The sequence below is a fragment of the Danio aesculapii genome, chromosome 2 (assembly GCF_903798145.1).
Source record: "Danio aesculapii chromosome 2, fDanAes4.1, whole genome shotgun sequence".
In the NCBI taxonomy this organism is placed as follows: domain Eukaryota; kingdom Metazoa; phylum Chordata; class Actinopteri; order Cypriniformes; family Danionidae; genus Danio; species Danio aesculapii.
The window spans coordinates 9,024,635-9,045,103 of record NC_079436.1 but is presented as its reverse complement, the minus strand read 5'-3'; the positions used below and the strand labels follow the sequence as shown (position 1 = coordinate 9,045,103).

At 37.3% G+C, this 20,469-nt stretch overlaps 1 protein-coding gene across 1 annotated transcript in view; it reads left to right on the top strand.

Moving 5' to 3' along the window:
- Positions 1-20,469, top strand: part of LOC130234526 (uncharacterized) — a 41,758-nt gene that overhangs the window by 12,188 nt on the left and 9,101 nt on the right. Inside the window, exons 9-20 of the mRNA XM_056464755.1 lie at positions 246-415; positions 502-655; positions 1,952-2,031; positions 4,393-4,573; positions 6,843-7,033; positions 7,150-7,333; positions 8,068-8,279; positions 12,026-12,214; positions 14,665-14,807; positions 15,942-16,101; positions 19,433-19,516; positions 19,651-19,788. Coding sequence (XP_056320730.1) covers positions 246-415; positions 502-655; positions 1,952-2,031; positions 4,393-4,573; positions 6,843-7,033; positions 7,150-7,333; positions 8,068-8,279; positions 12,026-12,214; positions 14,665-14,807; positions 15,942-16,101; positions 19,433-19,516; positions 19,651-19,788 — 1,886 coding nt within the window. The remainder of the gene's footprint in view (positions 1-245; positions 416-501; positions 656-1,951; positions 2,032-4,392; positions 4,574-6,842; positions 7,034-7,149; positions 7,334-8,067; positions 8,280-12,025; positions 12,215-14,664; positions 14,808-15,941; positions 16,102-19,432; positions 19,517-19,650; positions 19,789-20,469) is intronic.

Genomic DNA, 20,469 nt, shown 5'->3' with positions numbered 1-20,469 from the left:
TGTACATTTTTTTCATTTCTTTATGGAAAGAAATAAACAAATATACACAGTCAAGCCTGAAATTATTCATACCCCTGGCAAATTCTGACCTACAGTTTTTGTTCAAATGTCTATAAAAGTCTATGTCATTTCCAGTCCAAATAAAAACATTGCTGGTTGAGTAAAACTAACTTTAAGTCAGATGTTGCCAGGGTTATGAATAATTTTGGGCTTGACTATATAGTTTTTCATGATTATTCTTGCAGGGTCTAAGATGGTTGGATGGCAGTTATGCTCTGATCTGACTTATCCCTTGACACTGATTGGAAAAAGCTTTCCACCATTGGGTCCAGTTATTTTTACTCTCAGACTTCAAAAACTGGACAAAGGTCTCAACCAGTACCTCTTGGAGGCAGCCTATACTTTTGTACCCCAGGTTTGCAGGATATCTGACAATATTCAAATTAAGAAAGTCAAAAATACATTGTCATTTAATTGCCCTTTATTATGAATCTTTAACAGAGACATTTCTGGATGCCACTGGAAGCCACACTGCTTCTTTTTATTGGAACACCACAATCCACTATCCACAGAGACGTATCCCTGGATGTCAATCTCACTCCGAAAAGGCTGATTCTGAAAATAACTCATCCACTGAAAGCCATTCTCATTCAAGGTTTTAAAAGCGCTTCACAAATTAATTTCTGTATTGATGTATTATTTGCTAGAGTTGCACACTGAAGAAAACAGCCTAATTGGATTAACTTAAATAAATAACTAACACTTAAAAGAATAAAGCTTTTCCAACTTATTAATTACTGACATCTGTAAGGAATTAAGTGGAATCTAATTGCTTTATGTAGTTGTAACAATCTGGAGTTTTCACCTTTTGCAGTGCATAAACATTGCTTGCTGCCTTTAATTTTTGAGTTGAATAAAATTAACTTTTCTAGTCATCTCAACTTACATCAAGCAAAGTGACATGAAATATAAAAGGGGAGCTATTATGCCCTTTTTTACAAGATGTAGTCTCTGACATTCCTAGAGTGTGTGTGTGAGGTTTCAGCTCAAAATACCTTACAAATAATGTTTTATAAGTCTTTGAAACTGCCCCTTTTAGGCTTTGATCCAAATTTTGCCATTTTGGTGACTTTAGCTTTAAATTCAAATGAGATTGGGCTCCCAGGTCCCCTTAAAAAAAGGGCAGAGCTAAAAATGCCTATGTGTCAGCATAGTGGCAGATTCAAAAACATATGCTAATGAGGGAGAGATCCTCATTAATGGGCGGGTCTTTACCCCTCTGATGACACATGCAAAAGAAGAATGTCAATCAAACTGTTTCTGCAGACTGTTTTTATTAAGTTAAATGGAACAAAAAAAATAGAATTATGTTTACTATTAGAAGCTGGTTATATTCACAGACTGCTGCCACACAACTGTGTTTAAACCCCTTATAAAAGTGATTTTTGCAAAATATGTTCCCTTCAAGTTATATTTAGTATAAGTTTAAGTATAAGTGAAAGTGAGATAAAAATATTTGTTGTCTTGTCTTTTTGTCTTTACATTTTTTACAATGTATAACTTTTCTTTTATGCCAAAAATCAATAGACTATTATGCAAAAATTATGTTCCATGAACATATTTTATACATTTACTGTAAATATATCAAAATGCAATTTTTGTTTTGTAAAATGCATTGCTAAACATTTAATTTGCACAACTTTAAAGGACAATTTCTCAATATTAAAATTTTTTAAACCCTCAGATACCAGATTTTCAAGTCGTATCTCAAGTAAATATTATCCTATACTAACAAACCATACATCAATGGAAGACTTCAGCTTTCAATCACAGTATAAATCTCAATAAAAGAATACACTTATAATTGCTTTTATGGTCCAGGCAGGATAACATGTATCCAGCGAAACTCTGTGAATGTGAAAGATATTGTCTAATCTTTTTGTCTCCACAGCTCAGCTTGAAGAAATGAACAACCAGCGTTCAGGTAGAATCGAACTACTGATTGACAACATCCACCATTATTTTATCAAGGTAAGTGAGAAGAACATTTTTGTGAATTGCTGAGTCTCAAGAAATGTTGTTGTGCTATCTTTATTAAGAGCACTGCAAAAATGGCTTATTTTGTCTTGTTTGTAGTCCAGATATCTAAAAATCCTTAATTCAAGAGACATTTTCTAGAAAAGCAAAACATATTGGGCCCTATCATACACCCAGCGAAATAAGGCGTAATGTTTGGCGTGATTTGTTGCTATTTTTAAACCAGTGCAACCCTAATTTTTATGTTTTGCACCACGTTGTTTAAATAGAGAATCCATTTGCGCTACTTTGTGGACTCATGGGTGTCCTGGTGATTTTGAGGAACTTATATAGGCCGCGTCATTGACCAACTAAAAGCTGGTCTAAAGTCCAGTGCAGAGCGAGATAGTTATGCGCCTATGCAGGCCCAAACACTTACACATTGCTTAATACACACAGAATGTACAGCAATACACAAATATCTTTACATGTGAAAAAAAGTAAAGGATTACCTCCATGCCTTCATGTCGGGGGGCTTTTTTCAGTTTATTCATGACAATTTGCATTTGTGTAATGTTATTATTATTATCAGTGTTATTTATCATCTGCATATTTATATTTGTTTTAATAAAAACAAGTTTAGATAGTCCACCTGTCGGGTTTTGGAGACGTATGCATCACCATATGGGACATAAGAATAGGACGTGTGTTTGGATATAACAGTTTTTTTGTCCACTTTTCTGGAAATTAGAACTCAATTTAGAAATAGCCTAACAATTACACCTGACAAATGAAATTAAATATGTAGGATGTCTTCAGTGAAGTGCATACAACACCGTTTCCTTATCCACGAAAGTAAAAGAGTAAAAGTAAAGTAAAGAGGCAGAATGGAGCAGGTTCATTTTTATCCTCGCGCTGCAGATGGTCTGTAACTGTTTTCTAGCTAGTGAAGCATTTAGTTTTTACACTCACAAAGTCCGCCATGTAAATAGCAAATATGCCATGGTGTGAAGCAACTAACTCTTAAAGGGAATGTGAGATGAGACTCTGATTGTTTTAATGCACATTATGCTCAAAACACACTCATAACTCATTAAGAAAATAAGCAAAACCCTATTAGACCATGCGCCGGGGCGCAAAGTGTATTTTTCCGTCCTTAAAATATGAAGTGGATTCGAGCATGCCCTTAATGCTTTTGCACCATGCGCTTTAGACTTTGCGTCTAGATCTGTAAAATTGAGCCCATTGTCTTGTTTTAAGCACTAATATGCCATATGACATGACATTTTGTTACTAATATGTGTTTTCTGCCGTGGCTGAGAGAGCTTAACATGCTGCACTTTAAGAAAACACATGCAATTACAAAAAACACCAGCAAATTAAGAAAAGATCTTCATCAGTTCATCAAAAAAAAACACTGCATTTTCACACAACGCAAACATTTGGTCACACTTTATTTCGATGGTCCGTTTGTTGAATTTAAGTTACACTGCATCTACATGCCAACTAATTCTCATTAGATCATGAGTAGACTAATAGGTTGTGGTTAGGGTTAGTGTGAGTTGACACGTACTTGCAAAGTTTCTTAGTTAGTTAAATGCCTGTTGATGGAGCAGTATCAACAGATATTAAGCAAACAGTCTACGAAAACTCAAATGGACCGTCAAAATAAAGTGTTATCAAACTTTTTTTGAAAACGCACTGCAACACAACGGAAATGTTTCAAGGAGACCCTAAAACGTGACGGACCCGTCTATTTAGGTTATGGTTATTTAGGCTAATAAATACTAAGTACATGGGAATCGGGATGTTAAAATAAACAAGGAAAAAACTCACCTACAACTTCACTGAGCAATAGCCACTGCGATTTATTCATGTTTGCATTGTTGGAAATTTCAGTGCTATTTATTAATGTTCGTGTTGTGAGAAAATGCAGTGCGTTAATGTGTTTGCGTTGTGAGGATTTGCAGCACGTGTGCTGTCAAACGAAATAAGATCTCTTCTTAAGTTGCTGGCGTTTTTTGTAATTGCCTATGTTTTCTTAAATTGCAGCACATTAAGCTCTCTCAGCCTCCGATGTTTTCTTTAAAACAAGCAAATGAATCTGTCAATGGGGTAAGCAAAATAATCTCATGTCAAAATGAATAACACGATTAATTTGCTTTCCCCATTGACAGTATAAGTTGCTTGTTTTAAGGAAAAAACTCACTTAATTTTAGCATATGTTTTGCTTGTCTAAAATACATCTCTTGCTTTAAGAATTTTTAGATATCTGGACTAGAGACAAGACAAAAAACAAAGTAATAAAAAGATTTTTGCAGTGAGTTATCTAATTCAAGAGCACAACTCATTGAATCATTCACCATTGTGTCCAAGGGTCTACTGGAGACTGTGAATCTTGCTACAGAGATGAGAACCCACTTTCATCTTGATGCCAAAGTAGTAGCAGATGGACATCCCTTTTCCCTGTCAGTCAACACCACACATGCCCGCAGCAGGAAGTTTGCAATACAGACTTTACTTAAAAATGTATTTAACAAGGACGCATCATTCTCAGGCAAGTTTTTTTGAGGTCAATGTCAATTTGATGTTGTTTTGTTATCAAGGGGTCCACTGGGATAGATTAGGTTGAATTAAAGCTGGAAGTTTGACAAAATCAATAGGATATTATATTATTTCTAAAATCATGTGCTTTAATCTTTCTTCTCTGGCACATGACTTACAAAGCCATTACGATTTGCGACCAACTCCCCATGTTCTGCTTCACTTCACAGTGCAGCTGGAGAGAAGTCTGGAAGATGGCCGGAGACATTATTCAATAGATGCTGGATTTCTTTTACCCAGCGCTGTCAGTGTCAGAGGTCTTGGGTTATTAAAGCAAAGGGGTTCTGAGTGGAGTTCTGCTGTTAGGGTTAGGTACGGTGTACAAGGTAAGTGACTTCTAAATAACAATAATAATGCACCATTTCAAGACAAAACACAATAGACTTTTCAAACACTTGCATCTTTTTTTCAGAAGATTTAGAGAAAATGCAAGAGTGTCACATGACCCAGAACCTTCACAGCGAGTCGGACTCCATCCAGACGTATCGTGTAACAGCAGCTCATGAACTCCACTGCTCCCAATTAATCAGCATAAACCACAAGGTAATGTTTATTGTCTCAATAACTCAAATGAATTCTTTGGTTTCATGGATTATTTCTGAGAAAAGCTTAAATTTAAAGACTATGAAAATGTTGTGTAACCGTCAAGTAAACATATGTTCAAAATGTCAAAAAAGAAATGCCTACATTTCTTCAGCAAGGATGCATTACTTTTATAAATAGTGACAATAAAGACATTTATTTTGTTTACTTTGGATAAAGAGGGCTAATATTATTGACCTTAAAATAATTAAAAACAGCTTTTATTCCAGCCAAAATAAAACAAATAAGGTTTTCTCTAGAAGAAAAAAATATTATTGTAATTACTGTAAAAAATTCCATACTCTGTTAAACATAATTTGGGAAATATTTGAAAAAGAAATCAAAGGAGGGCTCAATAGTACCTGGATGAAGCCTTTATGATGCAAGCTGAGATTGCATTATTCAGCGATGTCAGACACAATGGAGCAAGTGACATCACTGTGAGGGGTAGGGTTAGGGGTGGGGTTAGGTGAACCCATTAAAAAGCATTGGATGCAGCTCAGATTGCACTGCACTTAATCTGTAGCCAGACCCCTCTCAGAGGGCTAATCATTTTTGATTTCAACTGTACACTACCTGACTAAAGTCTTGTCGCCTATCCAAGTTTTTGGAACAACAAATAATAACTTGATTTCTAGTTGATCATTTGGTATCAGAAGTGACTTATATGAAAGAAAAAGGCCTTCAGATTACACTTATTTTACCTAATTAAATATGATCATGCCTTAATTTTTAATTATTTAATTAGGTTAGTAAGGTCTGAATTTGCTTAGATCAAAATCTTGTCACTTAACAGAAATAATGTACAGTATAGATTATAAAGTCATGGTGCAGTGAAAAAATAATGAATATTGTGTGACTCCCATGAGCTTGGAGGACTGCATCCATATTTCTCTGCAATGACTAATAACCTATTAATAAAGTCATCTGGAATGGCAAAGAAAGCGTTCTTGCAGGAATCCCAGAGTTCATCATGATTTCTTGGATTCATCTTCAATGTCTCCTTGTTCATTTTAAACCAGACATGCTCAATAATGTTTATGTCTGGTGACTGGGCTGGCCAATCCTGGAGAACCTTGACCTTTGCTTTCATGAACTTTGATGTGGAGGCTGAAGGATGAGAAGGAGCGCTATCCTGCTAAAGAATTTGTCCTCTCCTGTGGTTATGTAAAGGGCAGCACAAATGTCTTGATACCTCAGGCTGTTGATGTTGCCATCCACTCTGCAGATCTCTCAAACGCCTCCATACTGAATGTAACCCCAAACTATGATTTTTCCTTCACCAAACTTGACTGATTTCTATGAGAACCTTGGGTCCATGCAGGTTCCAATAGGTCTTCTGCAGTATTTGTGATTATTGAGATACAGTTTAACAGATGATTCATCAGAAGAATGCACCTTCTGACACTTTTTCAAATGATCAAGGAGAAGTCAAGTTATTATGTGTTAACTACAACTATAACTGAGATTGATGACACGATTTTTGTCAGGTAGTATAAATATAATTTATGTGGACATTCTTGGAATAGCTAATTTAATGATACAAAACCATGACTATCCGTCATTGACCAGATATGGTGTGACCAAGCCTGGATCTAGTAGTCTGGATCTAACGGCCTGAAATGCGTGTGGGTCTGCAGCTGGATCTATCTCAGTTTGTTTCCGCCAACAGATTCTCTTCAAACACGAAAGGAGCCCGGTCCACGTCCAGTCATCTCTTGATATAAGCTATGGAAAACAGTGGAACCAGAGCAGCAACAAACATAGGATCCTCTTTAATCAGTCCCTCAGAAACCAGTCTGGACCAGACCTCACCAGTTACGCAGTGGAGGTTACATTTTACCAAATATATTCACAGTGAATGTAGAATGTGTCCATCCACTCTGCTTGCTCATATTGTGGTCTTGTATACTCATGTGCCATAATAACATATGCTTCTTCTTTCAGCTCAGCCTGCGTCTTCTGGACAGAGGACAGAGTTACAGAACTCAGCTTCTGCATAATAACTTCAAGACACAAAAATCGGAAAGCAGCACCCACCTGAAAATCAACTACAACAATCAAATGCCTCTGATAGCCGGTGTCCACTGGAAAGATGTTTCAACAAAGACTTCCCTTCAAAAGTGGGAAGGTGTGTGTGTTTAATTCAATTCAATTCAAGTTTATTTTGTATAAGTTTTTTTCACAAGAATTATTATTTCAAAATAGCTTTACTAAAGGTGCACATTATTGCATTAGTTGCCATAACTTTATTAGTTAATTACCTAATAGTATATGAGTTTACGGCATGGCTAAATCTGTGACACTGTGTACATGAACATATAGCTTAACTTTTCATTGAAGGTTTTGACAGGGGTTTTGCTGACAAGCTTTCTAAAATCTGGCAAATCATCGAACTCCAGTAAACAACAGTAAATGTACAAATTATTTTACCAGTGTATTTTTTTTATCTAAAGTCCTTGAAACATTCTTAAAAAATCTCATTATTTAGTACATTCGTTAAATACGTTGTTGTATCTTACATTACTGAGATTGTAGTGAGTAACATTCATTCATTCATTTTCCTTTGGCTTAGTCGGCTGCCACAGCAGAATGAACCAGCATAATAAGTAATAATATATAAAAAACAATATTAATAAGTAATATTACTGCTTTACCGCAAAAAAAAAATTGTATTACACCCAAAACTGACCGTCACTAAGCTGCAAAGAACTTTCTTTCTTATTTTTCAGCATTTTCTGTATTGCTGTAAATTCGATAGTGGTGCATCTTTAGTAGGTTTAGTTGTAAATGACCCGTTTAAAAAAGTACCATGAATTCATACAGTTTGTGTCAACGTGTGCTTGCTATTATCTGTCTCCACAGGCTCATTCAACATGGATACACCCTGGCTCTATGTGTACGCAGCTCAAAAACTAGCTCAGCCTCAACGCGGCATCACACAGTTCAGCTCTGAGGTAACCACAAGGAAACTAGTAAATATCCGAGGTGTTACACTGGAGGGTTTCTACAAGGACAGGGGTAAAGAACGACAAGGCCAGCTTCATCTTTTCACGCCAACTTTTAGTTACGTCAAGGTGGGTGTACCGTATCTTCTGCTCAACACCTGATTAAAACGCTTCTCACTGAGAGCTTCTCATGCCTGAGTGGTAGAAATGTCAGCACAGGTTTATTGTGGATACGTACCCAGGTCTACATTTCTGGAGACCATGAAATATACAGTTGAAGTCAGAATTATTAGCCCCCCTATTTTTTTACCCCAATTTCTATTTAAAAGAGAGAAGATTTTTTTTTTCAAACATTTCTAAACAATAGTTTTAATAACTCATTTCTAATAACTGATTTATTTTATCTTTGCCATGATGACAGTAAATAATATTTTACTAGATATTTTTCAAGACACTTCTATTACAAAATTTATAGTTTCTTCGGTGCACCGCGATGCAGACGCGGACAATTCTAAATCAGTTCAGTAATAATTCAATTCAATTCACCTTTATTTGTATAGCGCTTATACAATGTAGATTGTGTCAAAGCAGCTTCACATAAAAGGTCACAGTAAATAGGAACAGTGTAGTTCAGTTTTTAGTGTTTAAGTTCAGTTCAGTTGAGCTCAGTTCAGTGTGGTTTAATAATCACTACTGAGAGTCCAAATATTGAAGAGCAAATGCAACGATGCACAGCTCTATAGATCCTGAACCATGCAAGCCAGTGGCAACAGCGGAGAGGGAAAAAAAACTTCACTAATGGCGGGAGTGAAGAAAAAAAACCTTGAGAGAAACCAGGCTCAGTTGGGCATGATCATTTTAATTTCTCCGCTGGCCAAACGTCTTGTGCAGAGCTGCAGTCTCAGTGGCGGAGGCTGGAAGCTGGCCTCAGCGAAGACTCGTCTGTCTCTGGAGCGTCACAGGAATCAGTCTCATGTTCTCCACTCTTCCATGACCATCACAGTAGCTGCTCAGGATTCGGCCTGGTCCAGGATATGGAAACCTTGGGATCATCTCGTCGTTGGTCTTAACCGGTAATTACGTACTGACGTCATTTATTTCCTATGCGTTATATCGCGGTAGAATACTATGGCGAAGATGGCGAGGGCGAGAAAATAAAATGCTCCAACTACTTAAAAAGCAGATAATTGTGCACTGTTTACTGCTTTTGAGTTTACTGGACAAGTCCTTTGCTGACACTGATGAAGAAATGAAAGCTGGTAAAACTCCATCTCTGCCTCTCTCTTCTCTCACTTTAGACATTTGACCCGCTGGTGTGTTTGTGAGGTAACTTTTCCTCTCCTGTCGGCTGTTAAAGCGATACTTGTGGATCCAGACACGAGCATGCCTGTAGTGCGAGTTTTCTCCACCGCGTCTAATACGAATTACCTGTGATAACCACTTTACCCGTGGCTGTTCTTCCCGCGTCACTCATCGTGAACAGTGCTGTCAGATTTAGAGCCAATCGCAGCCCTTTCTGTTGAGCGGGTGAGGACAATGACCAATCATAGAAGAACTCTCTCGACAGCGCTCAAAGAACAAGCAGGATAATATTTACATTAGTTTATTTGCTATAAATGCTCATGTTGTCTTCTGTGCATGTATTGGAGTTTTGTTTAAGACGTTCAATAAGAGTGTTTTCTTTGAGCTGGTAAAATTAATGGTACAGTACATATATCTTATTGCTGGTATTAAAGGACTAAATTGTATTACAAATAATATATAAATATATTTATAGATTTAAAAAAAATAAAAATTCTTGTGTTGTGAAGAAAAAATCGAACTGTGTATGGAAAGCATCGTCAATGCACCGTGATGCAATATCAAATTGAACCGAATCGATGGCATGATAATCATAACCGAACCGAATCGTGAGACCAGTGTATGTTCACACCTCTAACTTTTATACAGCTTAAAGTGACATTTAAAGGCTTAACTAGGTTAATTAGGTTAACAAAGCAGGTTAGGGTAATTAGGCAAGTCATTGTATAACAATAGTTTGTTCTGTAGACAATAAAAAAATAGCTTAAAGGGGATAATAATATTGACCTTAAAATGATTCATAAAAAATGTTAAACATGATTTGTTAAACATAATTTGGGAAATATTTAAAAAAGAAAAAAAAAATCAAAGGGGGGCTAATAATTCTGACTTTAACTGTATACCCAGTGGTATTTTTGGCGACATTTTGTCTGTAAAACGAATGCTATTGGATGGTATGGCACCACTAATTCCCTCTGTTCATTTCCGTGCTACTGCTGACTGCTTACCTAGGAAAAAAAATAGTTTGCCCTTCTAATCTTTAACTGAAATCTGATAATGTACTTCCTGTTTGTTTTCAGTTAATTTAGATTATGTATATCTTAGGAATTGGGCGTGGCTAACTTATTTCACCATGCTGTTCCAACTGTCAACAAGCAGAAATGGTGAGGAGGAGGAGTCTGTTAGCTTGTAATAACTCTCCCTAAACCAATTTCTCCATCTTTCTGAAAGACATGCCTACTTTACTACGTCCATTCAGCTCGCAGTAGAAAAACAAGCCATGCCCACTGTTCATTTAATATTCCGTTTCTCTAGGATCTGCATCACAAAACGAAAAAAAAACGGTCGCAGCTTCCGGTTCATCTGTACTTTAAGGATTAAAATGTAAACAATTATTATTGTCTACATAAAAATAAAAACTGCTACCTCATCCTATGCCTTCTTCACCGAAGAATCCAGATCGTTCTGTAGTTTTCCCATCCTTAAAATAGCAAAAGTGGATTTGGACATGCTCTTAGTGCAGCCATCCATGTCACAAAGACTAAAAATGATAACACAAATGTTTACTCATGAATGTAACACATTTGTATAGTCTGTTTTAGGTCATGTGTATAGTCAACTGTTTATACTATATGTACAGTTAGACTACCTCTTCAGTAACTTAGCTATGGATAGGTTTAAAAATTGCCCTGTGGCCTCTAGTGGATTTGCGAAAACAAAACCTGCAAGCAGACTTAGCTCTGGGTACATATTTTGCCAACATAGGCTCATTCTGAAAATGTACCACCATATACATTTCTGGAGATCGCGAATTATGTAGCCAGAAGTACATTTGGCTGCATTTCATCTTTAAAACGAATGCTACGGGGTGGTATGATGCAACGGGGCGGTATTCACATATACCAGCTGACCGCTTACCTTCGTGTGGGCGGCTTTCCCACTGTTACCAGTTTGTCCAGTTAGCTCACCATGTTTGTTGGCGGACTTGAGATGCAGAGAGAAGTTGACTATAGCAACAGGGTTTGAGTCTGGTGAAGAACGGTTCTAGAAAGACAAAAACAGAAGCCATAAAATAAGCAAGTAAATAACAGGGTGAGAATGTGGTAAAATCTGAAAACGTGGTAAAAATCAGAGGGCTTTTTTTCTGGATTGCTTTTTAAAACTGTCGGTTTGTGGATGGGTGGGTCAATCGGTGCTTTTGAAAACACTATTGGTTGGGTCTAGGGAAGGAGGGTGGTTCAGTCGGTCAGTCGACAGCGGCCTCTGGTGGATTTACATGAGAAGAGCAGGTGCGAATGGCACTCGCAAGAGACATTTGAGATGTCAAAAATCATACACAGCAGCCTCTGGTAGATTTGCGAAAACAAAAAATGCAAAAAGACGGGACGTATTTGGCGCTCTCCAGAAATGTATATAGCAGGACGTTTTCAGAATGAGCCTGGGTTGTATTTTGCGTCTCCAGAAATGTTGACCTGGGTATATATCCAAAATAAGCATGGCTTGCGAAAACTTCAGATGGTCCCCCTGGAGCAGCATCAGAACAAGTGTATAATCTCATGTTGCTATCGTTCCAGGTTGGAGGATGGAGCGTGCTGGGTAAGCGTGGAGTAAAAGCTTCATACTCCATCAGCACAGCCTGGACACCAGCCTTGCATGGGCAAATCTCTGTAGGCAATGGCAAGCAAGTGAAGACTCTGGATATGAGCGCAGGCTATGGCAAGCAGGACCTAAACATATCTGCAGTTCTCAGCACTCTGGATAAGGTCTCAGAAACACACTCTGTCCTCTCTATATGCACCAGACACTTTCTTACAAATACTTTTAGGAAAACACTGTTCAATAGACTGAGTGTGCTTCATACTGGTGAGTGGGCTGAACAAACCACTAGTAAAAACACTCTTCTCTCTTCATGCACCAGACATTCATTCATTCATTCATTTTCCTTCAGCTTAATCTCTGTTTCAGAGGTCGCCACAGCAGAATGAACCGTCAACTATTCTGGCATATGTTTTATACACAGTGGTTGCCCTTCCAGCTGCAACCCAGTAGTGGGAAACACTCATAGACTGTGCAAGGTTATAATAGTTTTGTATATTTCATTAGTTTTAGTTTTTTAGTTTTTAGTTTTGACTTTTTGTTTTCAAATTCGGTTAGTTTTAATTAGTTTTTAGAGGTAGATTTACTAGTTTTTAAAGTTTCTATATGTTGAAATTGCTTGGTTTTAGTTTAGTTTTTATTAGTTTTAGTATTTTGTTTGTTGTTGTCTGTTTGTAAGTTAGAATATTTGTTAGGTGCAAGATTAAAATAATCAGAATAAATATTGTATAATAAAAACTCGACCAAAAGTTTGTTTTGACACAATAACATTACCACTACCATCTACCCATCATCAAATTCAAATACAGCAGCCCACAAGATAGCAGCCTTAAGTACAATATGTGTGCAAGGCTGCTTCTGAGGTTAAATACACAGTAGTGATGGGAAGTTCAGATCTTAAACGTGAATCAATCTTTCCAAGTTTAGACTCAACATATGAAAATAATAGTCAGCAATCATAATTTCAGTCAGTTTAAACATCACCATGACCTGAAAAATTTCTTACAAGTACGTTTTGCAACCCAACTGAAGCATGATTCACTTATTTAAAAACCATTACGACTTTCTGTTATGAAATGAACTTACGTTTCGCCACATCCTCTCATTTAAGCTCTCGGTTTACCCGTGCTGCAGTTGTTCAAGTTTAGTTCAGTCATAGCAGGCTGTCATGAACTGTTTGTGTTCATTTCACTGAGTCACGCATGTGCTGTATAATTTGTTCACCGCTTCTCATATCTGATCCCAGTGTACTGTTCTCATAACTGAATAGCAGTATATATTGGTTTATTCATTATCATTTTCATGTCCTGTGCCAGATTGTTTAAATAGCAAATACATAGTCGGTGCCAATAGCCTAGGGGTACTGTGCACCGATATAAAGCACTGATGTGCTAACGGCGACCCGAGTTTGATTCCCGGCTCAAGGTCCTTTGCCGATCCTTCCCCTCTCTCTGCTCCCAACTCTTTCCTGTCTGAAATCTGTACTGTGCTTTCATAATAAAGGTGAAAAACTTCTAAAAAATAATAACAAAAAAATAACAAATGCATTTGTGCCTGTTTGTGTGCTCATGCGCGTGGTGGTCTGAAAAGTATGTGTTAACAATTTGCTGTATTAAGGCAACTGAAGACCATGCCATTGACAAACTAAAAGCTGATCTAAAGACAATGGCGCAGCTTTTAACATTTTTTTTATTTCTTGAAAAATTTTATTATATTGAATGAAAAATTTTAAATGCCCAAGAAATCAAAACAAACCATATGATTTTGTTTGCTCAACATTGCCAGTTTTGTGGTGAACAATTCATCTGTGCATGTCATTAAGAAAAAAAATAGTTTGCCCTTCTAATCTTTAACTGAAATCTGATAATGTACTTCCTGTTTGTTTTCAGTTAATTTATCAGATTATGTATGGCTTAGGAATTGTGCGTGGCTAACTTATTTCACCATGCTGTTCCAACTGTCAACAAGCAGAAATGGTGAGGAGGATGAGTCTGTTAGCTTGTAATAACTCTCCCTAAACCAATTTCTCCATCTTTCTGAAAGACATGCCTACTTTACTACGTCCATTCAGCTCGCAGTAAAAAAAACAAGCCATGCCCACTGTTCATTTAATATTCCGTTTCTCTAGGAACTGTGTCACAAAATGAAAAAATAATGGTCGCAGCTTCCGGTTCATCGGTACTTTAAGGATTAAAATGTAAACGATTATTATTGTCTACATAAATATAAATACTGCTACCTCATCCTCCATGTCAGCCATCAGCCCTCCATGTCACAAAGACTAAAAATGATAACACAAATGTTTACTCATGAATGTAACACATTTGTATAGTCTGTTTAAGGTTATGTGTAGAGTCAACTCTTTATACTATATGTACAGTTAGACTACCTCTTCAGTAAGTTAGCTATGTATAGGTTTAAAAATTGCCCTTACATTCAGAGTTGTTTACATATTTATGCTTTTAAATATGGTCCTGCAAGACATTTCATTCCAACGTACTGTATGTCCACGCATGTAGCAGAAACATGATTTTAAGGACATGCTATACACAATATAAGTTTTGTGTGAAAGTTAACCATTCTGGATGTATTATTTCTGATTCTTATTTCTGTACAGAAGCTAAAGAAGAGGCTTTTGATGATGACAATGAACCTGGCAGATCTTAAAAACCCTTATGCGGAGCTTCAGATTGAGGGGGCCATAGAGGAAACACGGAAGGACAAGAGGGTTTATCAGAAAAGATGGAAGTTAAACGTCAGGTCTGACTGGAGACTATTTAAAGGGATAGTTCACAAAAAATGAAAATATTCTAACCATTTTCTCAGCCTCCACAACTTCCAAACCAATTTGATTTTTTTTACAACATAACCTCATTCTGAAAACGCAGCCCTATATACATTTCTGGAAATCTTGATTCATGTAGCCAGAAGTATGTATGGCTGCATTAAATTTTTTAAACGAGCGCTAGGGGGCGGTTTGACGAGCTTACCAGCTGACCGCTTACCTCCATATGGATGGCTTTCGGGCTGTTACCAGTTTGTCCAGTTAGCTCACCATGTATGTCGATGGACTTGAGACGCAGAGAGGAGATGACCATGATGACGGGGAGTCTGGTGAAAATGTTTTCAGAAAGCGGATAAGACAAAAACAGAAGCCAAAAAACAAGTAAATAACAGGGTGACAATGTGGTAAAACATGGTAAAAATCAGACAAGGGCTTTTCTTTCTATGAATTGCTTTTTAAATTTGTTGGTTCGGTTTGGAGAAGAGGGTGGATGCTGGTCAATCTGTGCTTTTTAAAACACTATTGTTTGGGTTTTGGGAAGGAGAAGGGTGGGTCAGTCGATCGGTCAGTCAGTCAGACAAACAGTCAGTTGACAGCGGCTTATGGTGGATTTACATGAGAACAGCAGGTGCGAATGGCACTCCCGAGAGAAATTTGAGATCTCAAAAAGTGTACACAACGGCCTCTGGTGGATTATGTGAGAACAGCAGGTGCGAATGGCATTCCCGGGAGAAAATTTGAGATCTCAAAAAGCATACATAGCGGCCTCTCATAGTTCACAAAAAAACAAAAACTGCAAAAATATGTAGCTCCTGGGATGTATTTGACGGTCGCCAGAAATGTATATAGAGGTACGTTTTCAGAATGAGCCTGGGTTTTTTTAATGTTGAACACAATAGAAGATATGTTGAAGAATTTTGGTAACCAGAAGCCGTTGACTTCCACAATATGAAAAAATGCAATGGAATTAAATAGCTACCAGCTACCAGCCTTCTTCAGAATATCTTCATAAATAAACTGAAAAAGTGAGCAAATGATGACAGAATTTAGTGATTAATCCACTGTGCCTATACTCAAGTATTCATTCTGTTTTGCTCCATTTCCAACAGACAACCATTTAAGTTTCTCCCTCAGAGTCTCATTCTCCAAGAGACATTCACTAGTGATCTACATCACAAGGTTTACACTCTGGAGTCAAAGGTTCTTGTCCATGGAAACAAAAAAGCCATTCATGTCCTTACTCTGGGTTTCCAGCCACAGCAGCCATATGTGAGTGTGAAATGTATCAACACACTGTGTAGTAATCATGTTTCATAGTCTGTATTCCAGTACAAAGCCTGTTAGTGTAGAGTCACGAAGGTCATTTACCCAAAAATTAAGGTCTGGGTAAACTGGATAAACTAAACAGTTTAGTTTTCTGGCTAACTTTGTTTATTAAAATATAATGTGTGTGCTGTGGATGGACACAAATTGCTTCCACATACAGCATTGTGCTATAAAAATTCATTACAACAGCAGTAAAACAAAACAGAGTCAATAGTTGCACTTTTCCCAACACAGTACTGTAGTTCCTGAATGATTTGCTTTGAACAAATAAAACCCAGCTCACAATTTGCAATTTCAGCCACAATTTGGTCCAATAAGGCTGAAATCTTTGGTCTTTGATCGTTGGTTTGAGATGTTCACCAATAGCCATTGTCACACCATTACAGTGAGACCATAATAACTGTTATGAATTCTATAACAGCATCATTAATATTTTTCTTCACCTCAATTAGTGGTGCAGAATGAATTTGTCATTAAAATGTAATTAGAGTCCCTTTTTATGTATTAAAAAAGGTAATATTTTAGTTTTGGGGGTTTCCAACAACAGGCTGATATGCATGCAAGGTCAAAAAACACTTTCATTGTCTTATGCATTTATTTTTACCTAATTATCTTAACGAGTCCCATATGGTTTGTTCAGCACTTCATTTGTTCTTAAACCCCTTCTTAGCGATATGCTAATCTGCGTTGATTGGTCTGATGATTCAATCTGTTGTGATTGGTCGACTGCGCTCAGCGTGAGACAGGGAGAAACAACCACTGCGACTTATCAACATTATTGAAGTAGTCAGTGTGCAGAGTGTATGTGTGAGCCCAATGCACAAGTGCATTAAAGCAATCGAACACCAGCATATTACACCGACACACGTTCAGTATAGATCCCCACAGTGGCAAAAGCTGAACTATTTTGAAACTTGATCACAGCGCGTGTTTAGAAAAAACTGACGATGGCCATAGCAATGACAAAGAGCCGAGGATCGTGAGCTCATAAGCGCATTTAAATCCATAAAGCACTCGGCCCGCGACGCGTTTTCATCAAGGCTTTAGCGATATGTTAATATAAAGAGTTAACCAGATACAGTGCAAGTCGCGTGAAGTCATTACAAGTAACAAAACACAATTAAATACATATTTTGCAAGCTCGAGAAAACAAGGAGACAACCATTTTAGTCACACTTACAATTGTGAAATTAAATAAATTGATCAATGAACTGTGTACTGATAAAGTTCCTGTCAAGCTCTGACAAACGGCTGACGAATCCCCCGTTGCAGGGTAGATTATTGCATTAATCACCAAAATGTTTACTCATTAATGTTCACTCTTCTTCAGTCATGATCAGTCCCAAACACACCTTCACTCTGCTTGTGTTTGAAGGGAGCGTCTACATTTTATCAGATCCAGCACTTCATATTTGGGATTGTTTCGCGTCGACATTGGTATGAACAGGCAAAAGATCCGGACGAACAATGAATCTTTTAAACAATTTAGAGTCAACTCTTTTATTTAAATTTTTTTTATTTTGAAATAAGGTGCACTTTCAGATTTAAACTTCAGCTGGATGTTTTCATTCACTTAGAGCTGTGTTGCACACTGTATGGAAGGTCATTCACAAAAACCCATAATAGAGGCTCTTTAAATATTAATGAAGCTGTTTTTCAACTGCAATGCACTGCAACGGGCTCTTAAAGGTAATGGGATTTGGACATATTATGTCCAAACACACCTATAACTCATTATGAGTACAAGGACAATCCTTTTAGACCATGCGTCGGGTGCACAGACCAATTTTTTCAATCCTTGAAATAGCAAAAGTAGATTCGGACACACCCTGTACTTCGTACTTAAATGTATAAAATAGAGCGCTTAGAGTGCATGTCCACAGATGTTATTTTTACTGCAGAAACACAAGCGCTTTCCTAAAAAGGCTTAACTGTGAGTTCTTATGCAACTGTTGAAGTTCTTAAATGTTCAAGACACCCTGGAGTACTTTAAAAAATATATTTGAACAGATTTAGGTGTGTTGAGCATCAGTTAAGACAACATTAGCACCTGTCAGCTTTAATTGTGGGGAAAACTAGATAATTTGGAGCTTTTGTCAGCTAAATTCATCTTCCGGGTTTATAATAATTTTTGGGGCGGGATCAAAATCGGTGACGTATCGCGAATCTGTTAGTGGATTGATGACGCATCAGTTTCTCATTATTATTTATAGCAGAGTTTTCTTATCCTATGAGAAGACCCTGCTTCTTAATTATTCATGAGAGCACGTGCAAGCACGAAGACAAGGCAGACCTGCCAAGCTGTGAGACCCAAAGACTGGGTGAGATCGCAGCAAGCATTTTTGTCAAGAGTGTTGTACAAGAATTGAAGAATGGCGGACTTTGTCTTTTATCAGTTGAGTTCTTTACCATTCAGACACATCGATTTGTCCTACCTCTCGTTCAAAAAGTAGGTAGCATATTTGATGATGCAATATGCTACCCATCAGATTGTGCTACCAGTGTAAATATTAATATAGATTACTGTGATTTGAAGCTGTAATATTGCCCAAACCTACCTAACCCCAACCTCAATACCATTCAAACACATTGTTTGTAGCATAATCTGATGGGTAGGATAAAATGTGAGGACACCGGCAGGGCTAATGGTTGTAATAGACAGGGCAAGAGACCTGCTGCAATGCTATCCACTGTGTCTGCATTCAGACCCGGGGATTGAGGAGGAGATAAGTCCTCCTCATTTAAAGTGTTTATATAAGCACGATTATCTTTATAATCACATAACAAATTGTAATTATGTGTATATGAAATTACAATAACAAATGTAACAGGACATCAAATTACTGTTTATTTCTTTGCGTTTTAACTTTGTAAACTATAAAATCATGGGTCTCCCCATGGTTTGTGTCTTATTTTGAGCCAACTGACAACAGTTGTTCGCTTCCTCCTTTTTCCCTTGCTCTGCCGGCCAAACCCACTCCTCCCTCTGCTTGCAGAGCTCCACGCCCATCTCGGAGCATTTCTTGAAAAAATTCTGAGGTAGACTTGAACCAAAAGAGGGGGGTTTCATGGCCCTTTAATTACACTGCCGGTGTTTTATCAAATAATGATTATAAATAAGCTGTGACATTCTTATAAACATCCCCTTCAAATGACTTGTTGCTACATACAGGTGTCTTAATATAATCTACTGGAAGAGTCACTAAAAATAACGCATGTGTTTTCAGATTTGAGGAATGAAACTAACTGTTGTACAATGTGTTTTATTGGTTAGATGTGCTCCTCATTGGTCCAATCTTTCAGCACTGAGAGAATTCCTCAAGACTCCAAAATCTGCTTCACGGTCCAAAACAAGCAGGTAAACTCACTCAAACCTCTGCCAAAATGTTGTATAGTTAGTTTCCTTTTATATCTTATATGGAATCATAACTTAAAAATTAACGACATTTCGTTATGGTCCTGGAAATGTGCTGACTTCGCTTCTCTGTGAAGAATGTGCATGAAATTCATGGCAGGTTGTGGAGTGGAAATGAGGAAATACTTGAAGCCTTTGGTCTGGTACAATTTCATGACCCAGCTACATTTCAGCAAGGTATTACAATAAAAGCCAACCTGTCCCAGCTGATTAAGGTAAAATACATAACATTTCTTCATAATTCTTATTTCCCAATTACAATAATATTTGCATGTTCTCCCTGTGTTCACGTGGGTTTCCTCCAGGTATATATATATATATACACTAGTGTGAATGCACTATTTATGGCCCGCCTGTATCGTGGTACAGTACGATACAGGTCAACTCTATCAGGCTTGCGTTTCCACTACCAAAAGGGTACCAATGGTTACCAATGGTTGGTGGGCATAGTGTACAACAGAAAGTTTAAGTCGACGTCATTCTTGCTCAAGGAAATGTCAAAGTAAAGCTGTACATGTTGTTCACATATCAAATGAGAAGCACTTCTCACAAAACAGAAGCTGTATACACATACAAATACTTGTGTATAAATGTTCATTACTAACCTTTCTATGAACATGATTTGATTATAACTGTAGATCAATGATGCAAAACAGCCTACTTTAACGTCTGCGATTATATAAAATAAATAAATGCAACATATATGAACACATACAGACCCTTACAGTCTCCAATATGTTATCAATTACAGAAAAACTACACACAGCATACATTAATCCTTTTTTGGGTACAAAAACAACATGCAACATCCAGTATAGCCCACAGTCAGACTGCAAACCTCTAATCTGTATCTTTAATCTTCACCAGGACATGTAACCTCTGTTAGAAAGAAATTC